Consider the following 21,680-nt stretch of genomic DNA (forward strand, 5'->3'; position numbering starts at 1 on the left):
ATACACTTGGACCAAACAACTGCATTTAACAAACAAAGTTACTGACATTTCAATAATGACTCAACTGTATCTGTCCAGTATATATTGGTTTAATAAAATACCGTTACATGATGATGATGCTTTGAGAAACTGGGCGGCCAGCGCTCACTGGGTTTCACAGGAAACGATCAGATCACAGACAAGAGATCAACTTATTGTGAATTCTAAGTTAACGTACTGTACACTAGAATAGGTGGCGAACTTTTAAACATTAGTGAACGAAATGTACCAATTCAATTACAAAAAAAACAGCAGGGTAACGTGGATGTTGGAAGTTCCTCATAATAACCATCAACTTGCTGTCAGCCTGGATGGACAACTAATAATTTATTAGTAATAATAAACACTATTCCAACTGATAAGAACCAAACATTCCTTACGACACCAGAAAAATAGCAACACATTTGGTATATTGGGTTAAAAAAGGTTAGTTGAATACTTTATAGACGTGTTTGCAGCAGCTCTTACCGTGGCGGTGGTGCTGCTGCGGGGGAGAAGCGCCTCTGAATGGCGACGAGGGGAGCGGCGGTGGAGATCCGACAAGCCGCCGACAATATCACAGCCTCTTCCGGTTCGGTGTTTTTTCGAAATAAAAGCACATGTATTTATACTAGCCCTATCATTTAAATTCTGGTTACACTGGAAAGACAAACGTTTGCAATGAATATAAGCTCAACTGAAGAAACTACAAACTAAAATCAAAGGAGGACCTTGAGAATAGTTGATAAGTATCAAGATATGAGTACTACATGGTTGAAGTTGCAATTTTCTGACAGCTAGGGCCACCAAAATAGAACCGACAAGATACAAAATTAAAAGGTGTCGTGGAAAATCTGGTAGGGCGGGCCTACTAAATGACCCACCAAGATGCATATTCATTTTGCTATGGTGGTGTTATAGTATGGGAAGCCCAAGGTCTTGAGTCCGAGCCTCAGCTCTGCAGAGTGCTATAACATAAAACAGTTATAGAGCTAGCGTGGATTCCTTTTTGGGGGGAGCAACTTATTAAATGTTTGCAATGTATGAACCTGCTGAGCAAAAATTGCCACTGCGGATGAGTCCAGCAATAATTAGATGTTATAATCCAGTCTTTTGCATGGAAAGAGCAAATGCATGCATTCACTTTCAAAAGTTTTATTCAAGATGTCCTATTGCATAAAAAGCAGTGACTCTTTAGTTTTGATACCTCAAATGCAATACCAGAGACAGACTTTGGAAATAAAGTCGTACTCTACAGAAATGTCAATTGAGTTACAATAGTATATTACTATTATTTTGAAGGCAAAAAATCTAAAAGCGGAAGTATTGTTTTTGCAACTTTTGATCACTTCACTTCAAAGGTGGCAGCAGGTTACTACGCTTCCGGGGAAAATCACGCGCACACACATGCGTGGGCACGAGCGGTCTAGAGTCTAGACAAAATTACTCTGATGAGTTGTTAAATACAGATTTTATAAACATTTATTTGTTAAATGATCCATTCTTCCCTTCATTATATTTACGTTACACACTGTAACCAAAACTCATCTGACGTCCTTCAAAAGGAAATATGCACACACGGCCACATGCCTATTCTTTAATCCCAGCCGAAGAGTACTGCCGAGTGCTTCCGCGTTTTCCCTGATTGGCCGCGACACGCCCCGCGGCAGAGCGGCAGTGGCAGAGCTTGCGGCATTATGTAGCCGTAATCCCCGCTGTTTTTCCATCGACACTTAGCTCAACTGGTTCGCCGCCGTGCTGTGGAGCCTGCGGTGCGGTTGGTCACAAGTTCGAATAACTTCAATTTTTTTTTCTTTTTTACGTTTATCATCTCTCGCTAGCATACAACATAATTATGCAAATATGATCGATTTGACACATTCAAATGTTTAATATTCTGTGATTCTCTAAATGTGACATGGAAGACATCTAGTGGCTACTCATAGGTAATGCATTTACATGAAGCAAAAGGCTGAAAACGACACTAAACTGACTTCAAGAGCTGCATGCTTAGTCTTTAAATTACCCTTGCTTTATACATTGGCTATTTAAATTGTATTAGAAGAATGGCAATAAGTTAGAGGCTATGTCACCCTTACTTGTAGACTAGTTCACACTACAAGCCTTAGTGCTCAATTATGATTTATTGCTCAAATCAGATTTATTTATTTGACTGTTAACCTTTTTCATGTGCCCAATGTCATATTCCAGTGTGAACTGAACCACACGCGCAAATTAATAATAAAGATGGGTGTAAAAAACAATTGTGATTCTGTTAATCTAGACTGAGTGACATAAAAGTAACACGACTGTTCAGACTGAGGTTGCAATGCAAAATATCAGACCTCAGATGCCCAAATCATAATTGAAAAGATCCCATTTGATTTGTGCCGTTCAGACTGTTGTGAATACAATCAGATCCGAGTCACATGAGCAAAAAAATCAGATTTGGGCAACTTCCTTCCAGTCTGAACGTAGTGTGACCTTCTAGTCCAATTTTACAATGAAAGTCAATGGAGAAATCGGACAAGAAAAAAAATCAAACTGATGTTAAGACTATTTACATTTTATTGAGTAGGCTATTCTAACTAAGTCCACATGAAATACCATTCATATGTAGGCCTGAGGCAGTTTTTTTTCTCTTTACTTTGTTAGCAGGAAAGGCCAAATCATTTCACAAATTACCATTTAAGAGTCCTTCAAACTAAAGATTTCCAACAAAATATGGAATAGGACTTTGAGTATGACAGTATACAAATGGGCTAGAACAATTCCTTCTGTTCACCCAGAATGGATGTAAACATCCTCTAATTAAGTCACTCAAACCTTAAGTCCTTGTTCCATTTCAAATCGAACACAACCCCAAAACAAACCAAGTTAGTTGTTAACTTACATTCTATATACTGCACTGTATAGAACGACCATACAAAGAAGGAACATCAGCTGTAGTGTCCCAACAGAGGGCTTTCCTCTAATGTCATTGTACGAAAGTGTGTATTATATTCCATTTCACACAATGCTTAAAATAATGTCGTCAGATCTCGCCTTAAAATATGTAAATAAAGTACATATTCAAAGTCAAACACAGGAAAAGAGTACATATAGTAGGTTATACTAATAGTCTATAAGTAACATTCGGTTAGTTGACCTTTTCAGGAACAAACTGAGTGCTCACATGGGAGGAAAGTACCTTTACCTGACTACTGACACTTTACAATAGCCTCAAACCACACAGATTACCTTAAAACAACCATAACCCTACTTTTCCACCAGATAACCTGTTGTCTATACATCAGGGTGGGCGGCTTAGTCTAGTGGCGAGAGAACTCTACCACAACCAAACATCGTTAGTTTGACTAGCGGTCAGGCAGTTCCTTTTGGATTTTCACCAATCCGAAATGTAAATATTAGCTATACAAGACGTAAATACATTACTTGTGGCTATAAAATAACATACATTATGTACCCTTTTTCCTGCAGACATATATAAAAAAAAAAAAAAAAAAAAAACAAGACTGCAAAACTGACTGAGAAAACAAAAATCTAATTTGGTGGCTTATGACCTAGTTGGTATAAAGAGCTAAACAAACATTCCATGCAAGGCCTCTAATCCCAGAGCCGGGATTTCCAAACAACCTTCCAATCAGATTAATAAGCTTAACATCTATATAACAGTAAGCATAATGAAGGCAGCACATCACGACAAGAATGAAACACTATGCCAGTCCCTCAACCTTCCTCAAGCAAAAACACACAAACAAGCAAAGACAAAATATATGGTCAATACGCACTGCAGGTTTATTACATGTGATCTACAGGGAAAAGGAATAAGTAACAGGGAAATCCCAACCCCATAACCTACAGTCAAAACCAAGAATTTTCTTCAAAAAACAAACTTGTAAAAAACACTTCGGAGCATTTAAAAGGAGAACTGGTACACGAATTTGAATCACATTAGAAGACATCCAAGTGTAAAATATCCTGTAACCCCCCCCCCCTCCCCCCATTGAGACTCTCTGCACAGACGGGAGGGAAGAGACATCCAGGAGCAACGGCCTCAGCACTAAGTTGTGTCCATCTGAGAAGAAACAAAACATCACCACAATTAGACCGCTGATCAAGGTGGAAAGAGATCGCTTCACAAAACAAAGACACACAGCAGTCGCTCCGAAACCTACCCTGGCATTGTAGGCGTCTAACTGGGCGTCAAGCTCCTCTGCAGAGAGCTGTTTGCCGCCACCACTGCCTCCTCGGCCACCGCCTCCAGCTCCTCTGCCTCGCCCCCTGGGCCCGCCAGTGCCACGACCCCCGCGTCCTCTCTGCATGCCCCCAAAGCCGCCGACACGACCCCTATTCATGCCTCCACCGCCTCTGTTCATGCTGAAAGCAATAAATATATATATCAAACATACTGTCCACAAACCTTGAAATGAGAATATACCTGTAAATACATGCCACGGTCGCTTCCACTCACCCTTGCATCGGAGGCCGCCTCTGTGTGTCTATCTGTGACGTCACAAGCTGTATGTTCATTGGTCGCCCTGCATGAGGAGAAGGCAAGCGTCATTGTTGCGCGTCAACTCCGGGAGGAGAGTGAATTCTGCCGTGTGAGAACTAGTGATGCACGATATATCGGCCGCCATGGCAGTTTTTTTTAACACATCGGTATCGGTCCGATATCAAGATAGGGCAGATTTTTTTTTCTTTTTACATGTCATTTCTGAAAATAAGTTACAAGTATAAAAAAATAAAAATAAAAAAGTTTTGGAAAATAGCTCTTTATTTGATTATCATAAAAATGTGTTTTCTATACAGATATCGACATCGGTAAATATCGTTATCGGCCAGAACAGCAATATTAATATCGGTTATCGGCCACAATTTTCACATCGGTGCATCACTAGTGAGAACCAAATGTCATGCCTACCGTCAAGAGGGACACCGTTGTACTGTTTCATGGCCTTCAAGGCGTCGGCCCTCCTCTCGAAGTGGACGTCCGCTGTGCCCAAGCTCCTCCCCGACCTGTCGTAGTGGACCGCAGCCTTCTTCAGCGTCCCGAACTCGGCAAAGAGCTCCTGAGGGAGAGGGACACATTGGTTTCACTAAAAGCAACGTGCATCTACATTCATTGCACACAGACCTTTTATTACTAAAAGATTTGCACTACACCCCTACCTCATTTTTATTTTACTGTATGACAAATAAAAAAAACTGTAGGAAAAGAAAGTGTAGTTTGTATAAAAAAAACTCCATATATTAGCAAACGTTGCAGTAAATACCTGGATGTCTGCGTCAGAGACGCCAAAGTCGAGGTTGGAGACGAGGAGCTTCCCTCCGGTCTCCACGCCGCCCCCTCCTCCTCCACCGCCAGCGTTGGCACTGAAGCCATTGTCGAACATGTCATGCTGCCATTTGTCCGGGAGCTGCTTGGGCTGCAACAGATGAAAGAGAACGCACCTGCTGATTCCAGGGTCCCCTGCCTCTGTCAATCACAGAGTCCACACGGCCGGCCGGGTGTTGGGGCAAGCAAGGGCTCCACTTCCAACAGGGCCAGGGTGGCTCCGCCTCCACAAGAGAGAAGGTCCCCAACGCTCCCTGCCCACCCCAGCACTACAATAAGCAAGTTCATCAGTTCAGACAAGACAAAATTTAGGACATATATGGCAAAAACCTTAATTAAAAAAAACTGTAAGCCAGAATTGATGCTAATGCTTGATTGCTAATGCTATTGAAAAAAAAAATTGGGGTGGGCGGCTGTGCCATTTTATCATTAAGTTTCAGTAAAACATGTAATACTAATATGTGGGCAAAACTTAAAATATCAGACATTACATTGTACACTGTATTTGACTGTAAAGCAGTTGAGTAACTCAGCTAACCCATAATGTAGGATAACTTGTTTACTACGAGCAAAACCCAATAATAGTCTTAGCTAAACGCTAACCCAACTTGTGCCCCATCCATCCCCAGCTAGCTACCAATATCGCCCGCTGCTGTGTTCTCTTGCCATCCAGCGCCTCCAGAGGAGATGGCCATCACGAAGAAGGAACTGATCCACTGGAAGTCAGAAGACAGGGGGGGTCGTTTCTCTGAAGCACTGTCGCCTCTCCACAGCGTTGTTGCTCGAGGAGCCTCTCTCCTTGATAAAAAGTTCTTGTGAGACAGCCATGAAAAAAAAAAAAGGCCAGCCAGCCCGTGTGTCAATGGGGGAACTAGAAGAAGAAGGGGACACAACTATCCGTACTAATGCAATGGCGATGCAATCTGAGCGTCCATTTTGTGAAAACCACGCCATTTTGACTGGCGCCGTGTTGGTGGGTGGTTACTACTAGTTACAACATTATATCGTTATAACACTACGACCGAAGAGGGTGGAGGAAAGAAGAAGAGTCCACTGGGGCCATCATCCACAAAACACCCAGCAATACTGGTACCGAATGGCTCCCCATTACAAATAAAGCCACTCCCAAACAAAAGGACAGCAAAACGGTGGATCGAAACTAAAGCTCCCATGGAAGGAAAAAAAAATCTTCATTTTGCAGCAGACGTTTGGTGTGTTGGGGGTTGTTCTGCCATCATCATCAGCTAGACGACGACTAAACCACTAATGTGATGTTTGAGGAGATGCTGGATTCAAAATGGCGCCGGCGAGGCCTCGCAGGGTTAAGAAGACAGACGACGATCCAACGTGAGCTTTAGCAGCAAGCTAGCTCTCTCTCTCCAAAAGCCTCTTCTCTCCAAAAACGGTGCAAACACATAATGGGAACAAACTAATAAAACTTCCATTTACGCTCTTTAACCGTAATTTAGAGAGCTCTCCCCCTTTAGGGGGAAAACTCGACGGTTGGTTAGCTCGGTTGGCTAGCAGCGAGCTAGCTCAGCTAGCATGCTTTATCGTAGATTAGAAGGATGTCACCCCCGGAGCATTTTCAGGGTTTTTCCTTTTCTCTCAGCTCATCATTCTCCTCCTAACTTTCTCATCATACCCTGCTGTACGGCGTCGGTCTGCCTCGACCACGGTTCAGGTTCTGGCTCTGTCCCCTCCTCATGGGGCCGGATGATCCGCCGCCTCGGCCTCCAAACCCTCCTCCTCCTCCGGGGCCTCCGAGCCGCCCGACACCGCCGCCTCCTGCTCCCCGGCCCCCGGGTGCGCCGCCCCGGCCACGGCCTCCTCTTCCACCGCGGCCTCCTCCGCCTCGCTGCTGCCTGCTCTGTTTGATAATGTCGTCTAAAGACATATCCATTTTATCGGTCATGATTATTAATTAACGCTGTTCGAATAACGCTAACCAACAAACAACACTTTAGGATAAGTTTAAAAAAAATATATTCCCTATCCTTGTTTGGTCCCTATCCCTGTTACAATACAAAGGTCTAACCTCCCGACAGAAAAAGAAAACAATGTGAAGCCGGGGATAGCCCGTAGATATAGTGGCGCGTCGTGTGTAACGTAATGACGTACCGAACAGTGTGGCGTAGTCGCGCTATCCGGAAAACTGCGTGGGACGGCTGCGTGAATACCAAACCAAGCCGCATTTCTCGGAGACGCTCTCTGATTGGCCGACGCCTGTTTCTACACTGGTTATTGATTGATTGAACATTTTAATTAAGATTGCAGAATGGGTACAATACAGTACGGCTCAATACACACAATTGTTAAGGGAATGCTGACTTTCGTCTTGTTTACATCAGGGTCCCCCATTTTCAATTCATAATGACATTTATGACATACAGATAAGAATCTAATCTAATCCTCTAAACCAGTGTTTCCCAAACTCTGGGTCGCACCCGTTTTTATTGGTTCGCCAAAAAAAAAAAAAAAAAAAAAAATTAAAAACCTGTAGATGTGTTGATTCAGTTGGGCACCACATACTTACTAAGCTTAGGCACTCTTCGAAGTTGGTTAAGGTTAGAGTTTGTCTTAGAGCGTGACGGCAAGTTCTTTCGACGGTTAAGCTTAGGCACTCTTTCGAAGTTGGTTAAGGTTAGAGTTTGTCTTAGACTTAGAGCATGGCGATAGAACGCCAGGTAGTTTGCGGCATAGATATGTATGGTTTGCAGGCTGTTTGACGTGGAAATGGGCAGACACAGCTCGTCACGGATTGGGCAAACGCGTCAGTGGCCAATCAGAGAGCGTCTCCGAGAAATGCGGCTAGGTTTCGTAATCACGCAGGACGGCTTGTTTTCAACCCGTGATTTTTTCCCCGTAGCCTATGTGTGTGAAGACGCTCTCTGATTGGCTAGCCGCGTACAGCGAAGACCCTCTGATTGGTTTAGCGCCGAAAGGTCTGTCCCGCCTTGTACATATATATTCTCTGCTTCAAAGTGGTTATGCTTTGGCCCTCTTTCGAAGTGGGTTATGCTTAGAGTTAGGGGGAAGAGATACTTCGGCGCTAAACCAATCAGAGAGGGTCTTTCGCTGTACGCGGCTAGCCAATCAGAGAGCGTCTTCGCACACGTAGGATACGGAAAAAAAAATCACACGTTTTCAACATTCATTCACGTGCTCCCTTCCCCCGCTGTAGAGGAGTCAAAGCTATATAATTTAGGTTATTGTGAATGTTTATATGTTTATTTTTATAACCTTACATTGAAACGGCATTAGGAATATTGATTGGATCTAGATAGTCATTGCACCGTCTTATTTGTCATAATCAAACATTCTAGAACATTTGTGATGTCACAGTAGTTCAAGTTTCTTTATTAGTTGTCATACAGAAGTACAGAATACTTTTATATAAAATGCTTCTTTCTGTTTTGCTCCAGATTGTGCTAGATAAAAATAGATAAGTATAAAAAGTATAAAATAGATGTATGATGTCATAATCAAACATTCTAGAACATTTGTGATGTCACAGTATGATGTCATAACCAAACATTAGGAAGTAGCAGCAGTAGCTGCACTCCAATGGACAATGTAGGTGATGACGGGGTCCAGTAGAAGAAGAAAAAGAAGGAGAAGAAGGAGAAGAAGAAGAGCCCATAAAAAGAATTGCGGAGGGCAGTAATACGCCTCGATGCGTCTACTCTGCCGGAAATTCAAATAAGAAGAAGAAGAAGGGCTACAGTAGAAGATGCCTAAGAAGCTGAGGGGGAGTGAGCGGTGGTGGAAGGCGAGCCATGCAGCTTATGGAGAGCGGGGAGAGTGGATTCCTCGTAAATGGCCCCGGCCGGTGCAAGAATGTCCAGGGTTTTGGGTGAATCGAGATGGGAGCGAGTGGAATGAGGGCTTGCGTCAGGAGGGACGCGAGTCACCGGGTGCGAGCCCAGTGTCCCCTCGGGGTGTGACGTGTGGAGAGGGAAGTGAGAAGGAGGTCTCGGAGATGGTGGAAGACAAAGGGAAGGAGTCGGATGGTGTAAAGAAGAAGAAGAAGGAAGAGGAAGAACGGCAAATGGAGCTAACGACCGATAACGGAGAGGGAAGTGAGAAGGAGGTCTCGGAGATGGTGGAAGACAAAGGGAAGGAGTCGGATGGTGTAAAGAAGAAGAAGGAAGAGGAAGAACGGCAAATGGAGCTAACGACCGATATTCGCGATCAGTCGGAGTACAGTGGGGAGGAGAGGGAGAAAGAAGAGAGGGAGGAGGAGGGGTGGGATACGGTGAGGAAGAAGAGGAAGAAGCGGACGGAGAGGAACGACAGCGATGGGGATAGTGAGAGTAGGGGGGAGGAGAGGGGGGGAAAAGGGGGGAAGAGGAAGAAAGGGGGGGACGATAGCTCAAGTGGGCCGGGAGACGAGGGTGCAGGAAAAGATGTGGCAAAAGCGGAAGTGATCCATATAGTGGTCAGGCTTGAGGGGGAGAGGGATGAGAGGAAAGTAGGTAGGCTCGAGTGGCCCAAACTCATTGCTGAGCGATTAGGAGAGGTAAAGTACGTGAACGTTTTGTGGGATGGGAATCTGGCCGTAGGGTGTGGTAGTGAGGGGCAGGTGGAGGTGGCTAGGAAGATGCAGAGCATTGGGGGGGTGGGTATAAGTAAGGTGGCGAGAGTAGGGGAGAAGAGGGGGGGGGGGATGTAAGGGGGTGATAGTTGGGGTACCGGTCGAGGTTACAGTAGAGCAGCTGGTGGAAGAGCTAAAGGAGGACGGGCGTAATGGCATAGTTAAGAGTGCAGTAAGGATGAAGAGGGGAGCGGAGAGGGCAGTGACGGGGACGGTAGTGATTACGTTTGAGGGTGGGGTTGTTCCTAGGGAGGTGTTAGTAGGGCGTAGGATGTATAGGGTTAGGGAATTTGTTCATAATCCTCTTAGGTGCTATAGGTGCCAGGGGTTTGGCCATATAGCTACCACGTGTATGAAGGGGATGAGGTGCGCTAGGTGTGGCGGGGAACATGAATATGGGAAATGTGGAGAGGGAGTGAAGCCGAAGTGCTGTAGTTGTGGTGGGGAGCATAGTGTAGCGTTTCGGGGGTGCGAGGTGATGATGAAGGAGGTCGCGGATCGGAGAGAGAGAAGGGAGGGTAAGTTGACGTATGCTGGGGCGGTTAGCAGGGCAGGACAGGGTAGCCAAGAAAGGGTGCAGGGGGTTGAAGGAGGGCATTTGGCAGTGAGGGTAGAGCAGGTGGAAAGAGAGAGGGGAAGGGAGGAGAAATTAGGTATTGTGGCCTTCGTGGCAGGGGTAGTTACTGGTATGGCAGAGGTTACGGGTAGAACAGAGATGGTGAAGATGATTGTTAGGATAGCGGTTCAACATCTGGGATTGGAAGGTCTGGACTGGAAGGAGGTGTGTAAAGAATTGGCTGAGGGGGCTGCGAGGGACAAGGCTGCGAGGGACAAAGCAGCCCAGGATAAGATAGCAGGGGGCAAGGAGGGTCCCGCGGAGGGGGGCTCAGGCAGGAAGTAGCAGCAGTAGCTGCACTCCAATGGACAATGTAGTTGATGACAGGGTCCAGTAGAAGAAGAAAAAGAAGGTGAAGAAGGAGAAGAAGAAGAGCCCATAAAAAGAATTGCGGAGGGCAGTAATACGCCACGATGCGTCTACTCTGCCGGAAATTCAAATAAGAAGAAGAAGAAGAAGAAGGGCTACAGTACTGGGCAAAATTGGGTGGGACAAGTCTGTCCTTCCCAGCTAGGTGTTTACTTTCAGGAGATGGGGATAAGTATAAGCCTTTTTTGGCCAGTATTGATCAGTGGGCCAGGAAGTTGAGATTGCATCAGGGGGGGGGGGGGGGGGGGGGGGGTTGCGGAGCACACTCGTTGGCTGTCAGTGCCATTTTGGCTAGTGCCTGATCGAGTCATTGAATTTAGGTTCTTGATGGAGGATGATAAGGGCGAGATTGTGGGAGAAATAGAGAGGTTCCTTCTGGAATCAGGGTCTCTGTAGGTTTTCACTGATGGCTCTGTGGATCCTGAAAGTGGGAGGGCAGGCTTTGGGTGGTGTGTGCCTCGGTTAGGGATCGGTAAGGGACAAAGAATATCTGATGGCAGCTCTGTATTTGTGACAGAGTTGCTTGCCATCCTCTGGGCATTGTGGTGGGTGGAGGAAGTGGGACCAAGCCAGGTGATTATATGCTCTGACTCGGCTGCTGCACTGATGGCTCTGAGTGCAGGTGGGTCTAAAGCTCGCCCTGATCTCATTCAGGAAATAATGTTGGTTTTATATAGGATTGCGAAGGCAGGCTGGTCAGTGGAGTTTTGTTGGGTCCCGGGGCATGCTGGGATTGAGGGAAATGAGATGGCTGACTCCCTTGCCAAACAGAGCCTGGGAAGGGAGGAAGAGATAGGCATTTCAATGGGAAGAGTAGAACTCAGAGAGAAGATAAAGAAAGGAGTTGAGGCGGAGTGGGAAAGGGGGACCAAGGGAAGGCACTATTTCTCTCTGCAGCCTCGGGTCAAAATCAAGGTGGATGGATATGGGTCAAGGAGTGATGGGGTGAAGATGTGTAGATTGAGGCTGGGACACTGTGGGTTGAACAGTACCTTGTGCATTGTGGGAAAACATCCAGATGGGGGGTGTGAATGTGGAGAGACTGAAACTGTCGGGCATGTCTTCCTAAAATGTGAAAGGTATAGGAAAGAGAGGGAAATCTTCTATAAAAGTCTGGTAGAGTTGGGAGTCTCTTTCTTCTCTCTTAAATCTTTCTTTGGCAATTCTAAAGAAGAAGAAGAAGAAGAAGAAGAAGAAGAAGAAGAAGAAGAAGAAGAAGAAGAAGAAGAAGAAGAAGAAGAAGAAGAAGAAGAAGAAGAAGAAGAAGAAGAAGAAGAAGAAGAAGAAGAAGAAGAAGAAGAAGAAGAAGAAGAAGAAGAAGAAGAAGAAGAAGAAGAAGAAGAAGAAGAAGAGGTCAGTGTGCATCTTGAAACAGTGCTGAGCAGTACTGAACAGATAGACTAAACAACATAGATTGAAGCCTGCATTTCTAGACCCGGGTGCCTTGCCTACCGTTTTGCTGTGGAAAGAACCGGCAAGTTGATTTACGGCTTTCAGGTGTGGAGGAATTTTGTCATGTGTCAAGTCGGCAGTGATTTTGGAGACTGGGAAAATACAGTTTTCTTACCTTGTAGTAGTGACGTGAATATTTAGGAAAATAGCTTTAGGACCACTTCTGTAAAGAAAGACTGCGCTGTGGAAGAGAAATAAACCATTTGGATATCTTTGTTTTACACTGGAGCGGCTGTGGACATTATTTTTCTTTATCAATGAACGTACTACTCACGAGTAAGCAACTTTAACCAGTAGAGTGGAACGTCGGCCCTCATACTCTAGTTGGGGTTAGAATTAGGTGCGAGGTCTCCAGGTGGAGGTTAGGTTTAAGAATGTTTAGAATTATTTAAAAATAATAGTAATAATAAATACATCCAGAAGCGAAACATAATTCAAATAGGGGGTCCCACCAGTATGTCAACTCTGAACACCTCAATAGTTTCTGGTGTCATGTATTAACTAGCTAACAGTGTGGACAAAGGATTTAGTAAAAAAATAATTAAATCTTAACAGTATATCATTTTGCACACACTACTACACATAATTAAGAGAACAAGGTTATGGAGGTCAAAGGTAATTAAATGGGAGCTCCATCCACAATGCTATTCAAAATGCAGTTCATAAATACAGTTCTCAGGCCACTTCCCTCACAAAAAGTCGAAGTCCCAGACGATACTTTCAATTGGTAGAACAAACAACCACTCAGATTATAGCCAACTCCTGTGCCACACAATGGCGTTTATCGGTTGATTTGTTGGAGAAATGGCCTGTCAAAATGGTGTCTGCGTTTTTCATTAAAACGGCTACTCCCCAGGAGCCAACAACACGTTTTTTTGCATCCAAATGTTGCCCCAAGTCTCGAACTACAACTGTGTGAAATCGGATTATTCTTCCCATTTGGGACTTTTGAGTTTTTAACCAAAAAGTGATGGATGCGCCATCACCTATTAGGAATTCAATGCGGGCAAAGCGACACAAGCGTTCTCTGCTATTTACAATCATCTCTCTGCCATTTATAATCATATCTGGGGCTCAAAAGGCCATTTTACATGATCGATTATAATTATAAAATAATTATTTCTAACGAACGTTTTGATTCACAGATGTGGAACATGCCATTTACACCGATAATTTTTTAATCTATATTTTCGGTAACGCCATAAAAAATGTTCACCTCCCTACTGGAATGACAGTGGCTCAGGAGATAGAGCGGTCGTCTGGTAATCGGAATGTTCCCGGTTTGATATTATATAAAATGCACCATTTAATAAAGGAGAACATAAAATCGTGTCCATTAAAACATCAAAGAAAGTAGGAATATTGTAAAAGTCTTTTATTCAATGTTTTGTTTCAAGGCTTGGAAATTAGTCAAGGGCAGCATACTGGGGGGGTCTCTACCTAAAGTCCATTTTAGGGTTTTGGGAAGTGGGGGGGGGTTTGGGAATTCATATTAAAAATGTTGGCGTCTCTACGTAATATTTGGCTTCCAAAACCTGCCCGTACAGTTTGATTTCAATATGATTATTCCAATACTTCTATTCACCTATCAAACTATCTTCCAGAGGAGAGAAAAAAATAAGAAAAACCTAAAAAAAAAGAAAAAGAAAACCCAACTAAAAATAGACGTCAGCCCTTCAGCGTTCTCCTCCAAGATCATATTAGTAGATTTGTAAAAGAAACTGGGGTTTCTACTTAAGACTGCAGTCTTTTGTGTGTGTGTGTCCCGTGGAGAGTTTGTGTACAGTTTGCACCTCTGCATCAGGATGTCAGCATATATGCGATGAAACTCTGCATCAGTCCCGTTCACAATTTAAAAAAAGAAAAGCAAAAAAAGTGTATATGAAGAATTCTGGACTTGAAAAGAAAATGAACCAGGAGAGAGAATTTCAGAAAACAGGAAATTCCAGTCCTCTTGCATTCCTTCTTATCCAGCTATATGAGAGAGAGAGAGAGATAGAGGGGGAGAGAGAGAGAAAGAGAGAGAGAGACGGAGAGAGGCAGGCAGGTTGCTGTGGTCCAGGGTTTAGAATGGGCGTGGGGCTATGCTGGCCGAGGAGGCTGACTCGCTGGCTGACACAGGGCCGCTGGGAGGAGAGGAGTCCCGAGGGGACTAGGCGGAGGAGGAGAAGAAAAGAAAAAGCTTCCGGGATCGTCACAGGAAAGACTAGGACTTCTTGGAATCCTGTGTGTTGCGTTTCTTGAGGTCACTCAGGTCCACTGGTGTGAAAGCTGCAGGAGCAGATAGAGGGAGAGGAGAGGAGGGGGGGGGGCGTTATCTATTCTGTTTTTGATTGGCACCGGCTTAGATTCAGATTCAGATTATTTTATTGTCACAGCTTTTTTTTTTTATGTACATACATTCAGAAAAACGTGAGATGCTTGTATACTGCACCTGTGTATACTGTATACTTTACTTACTCACAGTATATATTTAGATTCTAGTGTTTATTGTAACCATATTTATTGTAATGTATAATACAACTGATAGGGCATACATCTGCACACGGGGGAGGGGAGGTACAGGTATGGGCAGAGTAATATAGAAGACATAAATATAGGCAATAAAATTATAGTACAGTAGAAAAGTAAAAAATGGACAGTGTAAACAATGTAATTAACTCTGAATATACGCATTTGAGCAAGTAGGCAGTGTAATCATTGATTGATTTGATTGATTACACTGCCTACTTGCTCATATGCGTATATCCAGAGTTAATTACATTGTTTACACTGCCCATTTTTACTTTTCTACTGTACTATAATTTTATTGCCTATATTTATGTCTTCTACTATTATTCTGGCCATACCTGTACCTCCCCTCCCCCATGTTGCTATGATGCCTGAATACTGTATCTTATTTTTCCCGGCTCCTCAACCGTAGTAGATTTTTAAACATAGTACACAACACATATATATACACTCCAATACAAACTATAACTATGAACATAACTATAACTGTAAACTAAGTAGGCTTCAGGTACTTACAATGTAGATTGGGGTTGGGGTTCTTCTCCACGTACTCCTGTGGTCCGCGGTCGTTGCGTTCGCTGTTTTGCGTTGACCTGATGTCTCGGAGCACACACTGCCAGGCTGTGAGGAAAGACAAGGCCCAAACGTAAATATATATTATATTCTTTTTACCGTTCCCCGTTCAAGAAGTCGCACGCTTCTCCTCTGGGGATTGGGAAAGTGGGTCTTCATTTTCACAACGGGACATAATCAGTCCAGACGGTAGGACCGCCTGTGCGAGAGGTGGGACGGGTGTTCATCATAGGGCAGGGGGGGGGGGGAACAAGACAGGTGTCATTCCACATCGATATATAGGCTATATCACGTTATCTGGATAGGTATTATCAAGATAGCTACTCACCACAAAACCAACATGTTAGATAATCCCTTTGATGTCCATCAAATTGGACTGTATTGTACTGTAATGGGAAGTGTGATATACTACAGCGTCAAATGTAACTTTCAGCCGACACTCTCAAAATGTGTAATATTTGCATTTCATCATTCATTCAGAAGACAATAATTGTGTATCAAGATTGATTATATATAACACACTGTATATATAGTACACTATATCATATAATGACGTGATATGACTACTAAGTGATATGACTACTACCATACTGTCTTTATACCTGTATCACTGTACACATTATACTACAACTCTGTACATCTGATTAGCACTACACTCAGTAGTACTCATTTGTATATGTTGTACCCAGTTTAATCACCAGTACATTGTATATTGCTGTTGCACTTTACTGTTACATTTGCATTCTGGTTGGATGCCAAACTTATTTTCGTTGTACTGTACTTGCGGTATAATGACAATGCATTTTAATCTAATCTAATATACAGTAATCATGATAACATATCATATCATAACAATATATTGCCCTGTGCCCTGTCCAGTTCAACAGGTACCAGCCTTGGAGGAAAGCATCCTACTTACTATCATGGATAAAGCGCACATTCTCCTCATGCGCTGGAGTGAAGAGCTCCCCACTATTGGTAGGGGACCTGGGGCTGGAAGTCCTCTTGTAACTGTTCACCATCCTGGGAGCAGATGAGCTTTAAGAACAAGAGAACAGATAAGCAGCTAAGTAACATATTTGAATCATGTAATTTGAGCGATCCTTAAAATCCTAGGATCCATCTTTTGGGTGGGCGTGCGTACAGTCAGGGTTAGCAGCTAAGTAACATATCTGTTCACCATCCTGGAAGCAGTTGAGCTTTAAGAACAAGAGAACAGATAAGCAGCTAAGTAACATATCTGAATCATGTAATCTGAGCGATCGTTAAAATCCTGAGATCCATCTTTTGGGTGGGCGTGTGGAGGAGACTTAAAATAAATGATATTTTAGCTCATCTCTTGTATTTCATACGTCTCTAGTCTCTTTCTGACAAACAACTATGGAAACTTAAGTTGACCGAGTTACATCTCGCGAACCATCAAGCGATACAGAATTTAATCAAATCGAATCCGGAACATACGTGAATCAAAATGGAACGCATGTCCTTGCGCATAAAACTAGAAACAGAGGATGCTTGTTATTGAGGCTGGCGTACACCTAAATGAGACCCTCTTGAACTTTATATCAGCGGCTTGCTCCACCCGGGCCAATTAAGTGAACCAGGAGCACCCGGAAATGAATAACAAGTGGACCCAGAAACTGTGGGTCTTCAGAGGTTGAATAATCAATTATGAAACATTCCTTTAAAAAGGAACATGCCAGTATTATGGGAATATTACCGTCTTCTCCAGAGTCAGACAAGAAGATAGATACCAATTTCCTCTGTGCGTTCTGTTAAATGGTGCATTTATAGCTCTTTTATCCGAAGTGGTTTACACTTTTCTGTTCCTCACATTAACTCACACAGACGGGCGGAGGTCAACCATGCAATTAGGAGTTAAGCTAATTGCTTAAGCTAACATTCCAATTACCAGACGACCGCTCTACCTCCTGAGCCACTGTCGCAAAGCTAGCCTAGCTTTGCACAAATTAATGGAAGAGGATACAGAGTTTTAAGATTGGATACTGATAAGTATCCACATCAAATGGCTTCCTCCCATCCATCATTTCAACATTAACACAGTGCTTATACAGTACCGCCCATATATACAATACCGTTTGATATTGCCTTTATGAGTCCATAGAATATTTGTGTGAACCAGTAATACTGGTTCAGACCTCATAGCAATGCTAGAATATAAACCTTGTTTGTGTGTAAGAGCTGAGACTGTATGGCCTCATAAGTCAGAACGCCATTATAATAATAATTCATTACATTCATTGTCTATAGAGCAGCCCCAGATTTTACATCCCAGTGACATCACCGATTGGAGGGTTCTCTCTCTCTCTCTCTCTGATTTCTAGCTTTAGAGAGAGTGGTGCGTATTCACATATACTGACTGAACTGTCCTGGGGCACAGGAAAAACAAATGTGAATTTCTATCCAGTTATCCAATAGCCAATGCCCAGCATCGACCAATGAAAGGGAGACATCCATGTCAACCTGCCAACTCATCACTCGTTCTGAGAAATACTTTTCCAGGACATTCCCAGGAATCTGAGTGAGGGGATAAACAATTTTACATTTCCGGGGCATCGGACCCCCCCCAACGATATTTGGTCATTTTAGTAAATTTTCCATGTTTTCCATAACTGGATATCTAGTCTCTGAATTTCCAGGACAAGTCGGAACCCTGCAAATCTGTCTGTGCACTATGTTCCTTGGTGTACAACTATAATAAATCTGACATTAAAGTCAGGTGTCTCAGACAAAGATGAATGACCTATAACCCACAACAGACGTCAGACCTGGTCATTCTGTTTGCAGTCTGCACTCGCTCTGCGCTCCTCTATGGTGACTGGATAGGATTTGGAGAATATGATGGTTCCAATGTCTTCTGTTGAGACTCCTAGCAACGGACAACAGAGTGAAACTATTATTAGTGTTACATTATCCATTATTGCAGGCTTAGTCAGGTTTCCAGTTAATGACAAATGCAATACAAAGATTAAACTATGAAAAAAAACGCCCTCAAAGAGCACCTATTCGGCTATTTCGGCTGCAATTCTAAACTGGCTCCCGTAAATGTCCAAACCCCCCTTCCACCCACCAACCAACCCAACCCCCTCCTAATGTACAGTTTCCTCCCCCTCAAATGTATATAGTTTCTGTTAGGATCTCTGTTAAACAGTACTGTATATTTGTATATCTTGTATGTCATGAATGTAACAGTACTGTATATCTGTATGTCATGATATATATATGTATATCTGTATGTTGTGTATGTCATAAATGTCATGAATGGAAATGTAAACAAGACGAACGTCTTTCTCTGGTCTGCATCCCCTTAACAATTGTGTGTATTGAGCCGTACTGTACTCATTCTGCAATCTGTTAATAAAATGGCCAATCAATCAATAGAAATACTTTAAATCACCCAGAGGGAAATTTGGCTCAAACTAGGAAATAACTTGCTTATTCCATGACTGCAAAGCATTTAGCGAAGAGTTCAGATGAATGACACTGATCATTTAACGAATGGATAATTATGATCAGTTGAATAATGAAAACACACATTCAGAACAGCAACTGTCAGCTAAGCCAGCAGGCTTTGTTTACGTTTGGGCTAATGTCAGCAGCAAGCTAGCTAGCTAGCTAGCCAGTCAACAATATCAAAACAGTGTGAAGCTAGTATCCAGTGAACAGCGGATCGGCATGGCAGGGGGAATAAGCATGCTCCTAAAAGGAGGTTGCATTCGTGTGACATTCCTGTCCCGCTGCAATTTGCGGATCAATTAGCTGTCAGAACAAGGCTGACATTATATTAACGTCAGCAAATGTTAGCTAGCTTAGCTAGCACAAAGCCATCATCACATTGGGTTTGTAGCCCCTTTCGTGACTGTGATGCACCGAGTGAATCCACAGTCACTTGCTCCCCAATAGCAAACCAACCTAGATTTACCATGAAGGATTGGTTCTGCCCGAACCGTTCGTTATACAAGAATCACAGAGACATTTAAAATGTACTCACAGTTGCACGAGGGTTTCGGACAGAGATACGGGATTGTTTGAAAGCTCGGCGTTGCTAATAAACATTTTAAATATCTTTTATAAACTGGTCAACACTGCATTATTTCCGGCGTTGGCTGCCTGGTGTGATCACAGCGCATGCGCATCATGCACCCAACGCCGGAAATAATGCAGAGTTGACCAGTTTATAAAAGATATTTAAAATGTTTATTAGCAACGCCGAGCTTTCAAACCATCGCGTATCTCTGTCTGAAACCCTCGTGCAACTGTGAGTACCTTTGACATGTCTCTGTGATACTTGTATAACGAACGGTTTGAGCAGAACCAGTCCTTCATGGTCAACATACGTTGGTTTCCTATTGAGGAGCAAGTGACTGTGGATTCACTCGGTGCATCACAGTCACGAAAAGGGCTAGCTTCGTAGCTAACGTTAGCTTCGTAACAAACCAATTGGCTGCTAGTTATATAATTATAATTATACGTTATGGTGTGTACAGTGAATGCACAACGGTGAATAATAATGACCCTATTCACAAACCTGTTATTTTGATCCTCTCTTCCTTTCGCTTTGTGTACTGAGCCTCCAGTGTGTTGTGTACCGCTGCTCACTCTCTGCTGTCTAGGGCCTGGCTGCTAGGGGCTAAAACGTTGCCAATGCCAACCAATCATTTCCGGGCAAAAGAAACGGAAGTGAAAGTTAACTGAACTGAGGTCAGTTGTTATCATTAACGATGGACTGAGTGTCATGGACATCACAGAACAGAACCGACCGCGGACCGGCTCAGAAATAAAAACGGGTTAAATGTTTTGGCAATGAAAAGTAACCAAGTCTGTCTCATATTATAATGTATATATTTAACCAATAAGCAGTATATACTTAGAGTTAAAGGAGGATGAAAGGGCATATCTAATACAGGGCATTCAATTCGTAGACAATGATTGGGTCATCAAACAGGACATGTCATGTAGTATGTCATAAATGTCACTATGAATTGAAAATGGGGGACCCTGATGTAAACAAGACAAACGTCTTTCTCTGGTCTGCACCCCCTTAACAATTGTGTGTATTGAGCTGTACTGTATTGTACCCATTCTGCAATCTGTTAAATAAAGTTTTCATTCATTCATTCATTCGTTGAGTCAGTAGGCTATAACATCACCCTATATTTTAACATTTAAAATGGGAATGTGCAATGGACATGAAGTCTTATTACCCTGTGATGATAGAGGGGCAATGGGAAAAATCACACTTGTCTTGAATGTTGCTCGCATATGCCCCCCACTGGCCAGTTGTAGGGAGGATAGAGGCCTTGCATCACGTGTCCCCTCTGCGGAACTGCAAGTGTGTTGGTAAAAGACTACACGTGTCCCCTCTGCATGTATATTTTCCCTAACGTACTTTCACTTCTGCGTTCGGGTTCCGCGATCTGATTGGCCACTGATGTTTCTCTCAGCGCCAATTGCGTTACGCCTAGTTCTATCACTGGTTAAGCTTGGCAACTCTTTCGAAGTTGGTTAAGGTTAGAGTTTGGTTTAGAGCAGGGCGATAGACCACCAGCCCTGATTCCAAACTCTAACCTTAACCAACTTCGAAAGAGTCGCCAAGCTTAACCAGTGATAGAACTAGGCGTTAGCTAGCTAGCAGGCTGTTAGAGGCATAACTTGGCGCTGAGAGAAACATCAGTGACCAATCAGATCGCGGAACCCGAATGCGGAAGTGAAAGTGCGTTAGGGAAAATATACACGCGTCCCCTCTGATACATGTGGAGGCAGCCCGTCACATCTTTTCACCTGCCAGCGTGGACTCTCATTGACGAGGTGTAACGTGTGGGAGGCTCACACTACCCCCGCCATTTCCTGTCTCTGCTGTGCAGGCGCCCTGACCAACCTGTGGGAGTCGCTGTCCACAACGTACAGATTACCACCCATCGACTTCCACCCGCTAACTCTGCCAATTGAGTTAGTATGACGGCCGGCCCAAGCCGGAGGCAACACCGACAGCCGGATTCGAACCCGGTGTCTCTTGCGTTGGTGACGAGCGCAATGTCCGCTGCGCCACCCATTTTTTCTCATATTCTTATATTTGTATCTAATTTTATTGCCTATATTTATATCTTTCTACTATTACCCTGCCCATACCTGTACCCACTTCCCCCATGCTGCTATGACACTCGCATTTCCCCAAGGGGATC

General features: G+C 43.6%; 3 protein-coding genes across 4 annotated transcripts in view; all 3 read right to left on the bottom strand.

The window, feature by feature from the left end:
* arhgdia (Rho GDP dissociation inhibitor (GDI) alpha) overlaps nt 1–554 on the bottom strand; it is a 61,419-nt gene extending 60,865 nt beyond the window's left edge. Inside the window, exon 1 of one of the 2 annotated variants that reach the window (XM_084328775.1) lies at nt 508–554. The gene's annotated coding sequence lies outside the window, so the exon portion shown is untranslated. The remainder of the gene's footprint in view (nt 1–507) is intronic. The other variant, XM_084328774.1, reaches the window with a different exon arrangement.
* Nucleotides 555–3,793: 3,239 nt separating this feature from the next.
* On the bottom strand, nt 3,794–7,411 carry alyref (Aly/REF export factor). The gene is made up of 6 exons (XM_084328712.1): nt 7,005–7,411; nt 5,298–5,450; nt 4,946–5,093; nt 4,493–4,559; nt 4,197–4,398; nt 3,794–4,096 (listed from the first exon to the last, which is right to left on the bottom strand). The coding sequence occupies exons 1-6, from the start codon at nt 7,272–7,274 to the stop codon at nt 4,082–4,084; spliced, it is 855 nt and encodes a 284-aa protein (XP_084184838.1). The 5' UTR covers nt 7,275–7,411; the 3' UTR covers nt 3,794–4,081.
* A 6,360-nt stretch (nt 7,412–13,771) lies between these two features.
* On the bottom strand, nt 13,772–20,119 carry mcrip1 (MAPK regulated corepressor interacting protein 1). The gene is made up of 5 exons (XM_084328449.1): nt 20,027–20,119; nt 18,267–18,367; nt 16,397–16,515; nt 15,421–15,525; nt 13,772–14,664 (listed from the first exon to the last, which is right to left on the bottom strand). Exons 2-5 carry the CDS (start codon nt 18,272–18,274, stop codon nt 14,600–14,602), a joined length of 297 nt encoding a protein of 98 aa, XP_084184575.1. The 5' UTR covers nt 18,275–18,367; nt 20,027–20,119; the 3' UTR covers nt 13,772–14,599.
* Nucleotides 20,120–21,680: the final 1,561 nt, after the last annotated feature.

The sequence above is a fragment of the Notolepis coatsorum genome (genome assembly GCF_963971535.1).
Source record: "Notolepis coatsorum genome assembly, chromosome: 14".
Classification (NCBI taxonomy): Eukaryota; Metazoa; Chordata; class Actinopteri; order Aulopiformes; family Paralepididae; genus Notolepis; species Notolepis coatsorum.

What these genes read in the sequence shown, in the direction of transcription:
- mcrip1 (XM_084328449.1), bottom strand. An exon ending in TGTGCGCTTTATCCATGATA is followed by an intron (nt 15,526 to 16,396) that starts GTAAGTAGGATG and finishes CTTTCCTCACAG; the next exon opens with CCTGGCAGTGTGTGCTCCGA. An exon ending in CCCCAACCCCAATCTACATT is followed by an intron (nt 14,665 to 15,420) that starts GTAAGTACCTGA and finishes CTGCTCCTGCAG; the next exon opens with CTTTCACACCAGTGGACCTG.
- alyref (XM_084328712.1), bottom strand. Translation starts at nt 7,274, where the DNA reads ATGACCGATAAAATGGATATGTCTTTAGACGACATTATCAAACAGAGC. An exon ending in GACCGACGCCGTACAGCAGG is followed by an intron (nt 5,451 to 7,004) that starts GTATGATGAGAA and finishes CATCTGTTGCAG; the next exon opens with CCCAAGCAGCTCCCGGACAA. An exon ending in AGGCGGCCTCCGATGCAAGG is followed by an intron (nt 4,399 to 4,492) that starts GTGAGTGGAAGC and finishes TATTGCTTTCAG; the next exon opens with CATGAACAGAGGCGGTGGAG.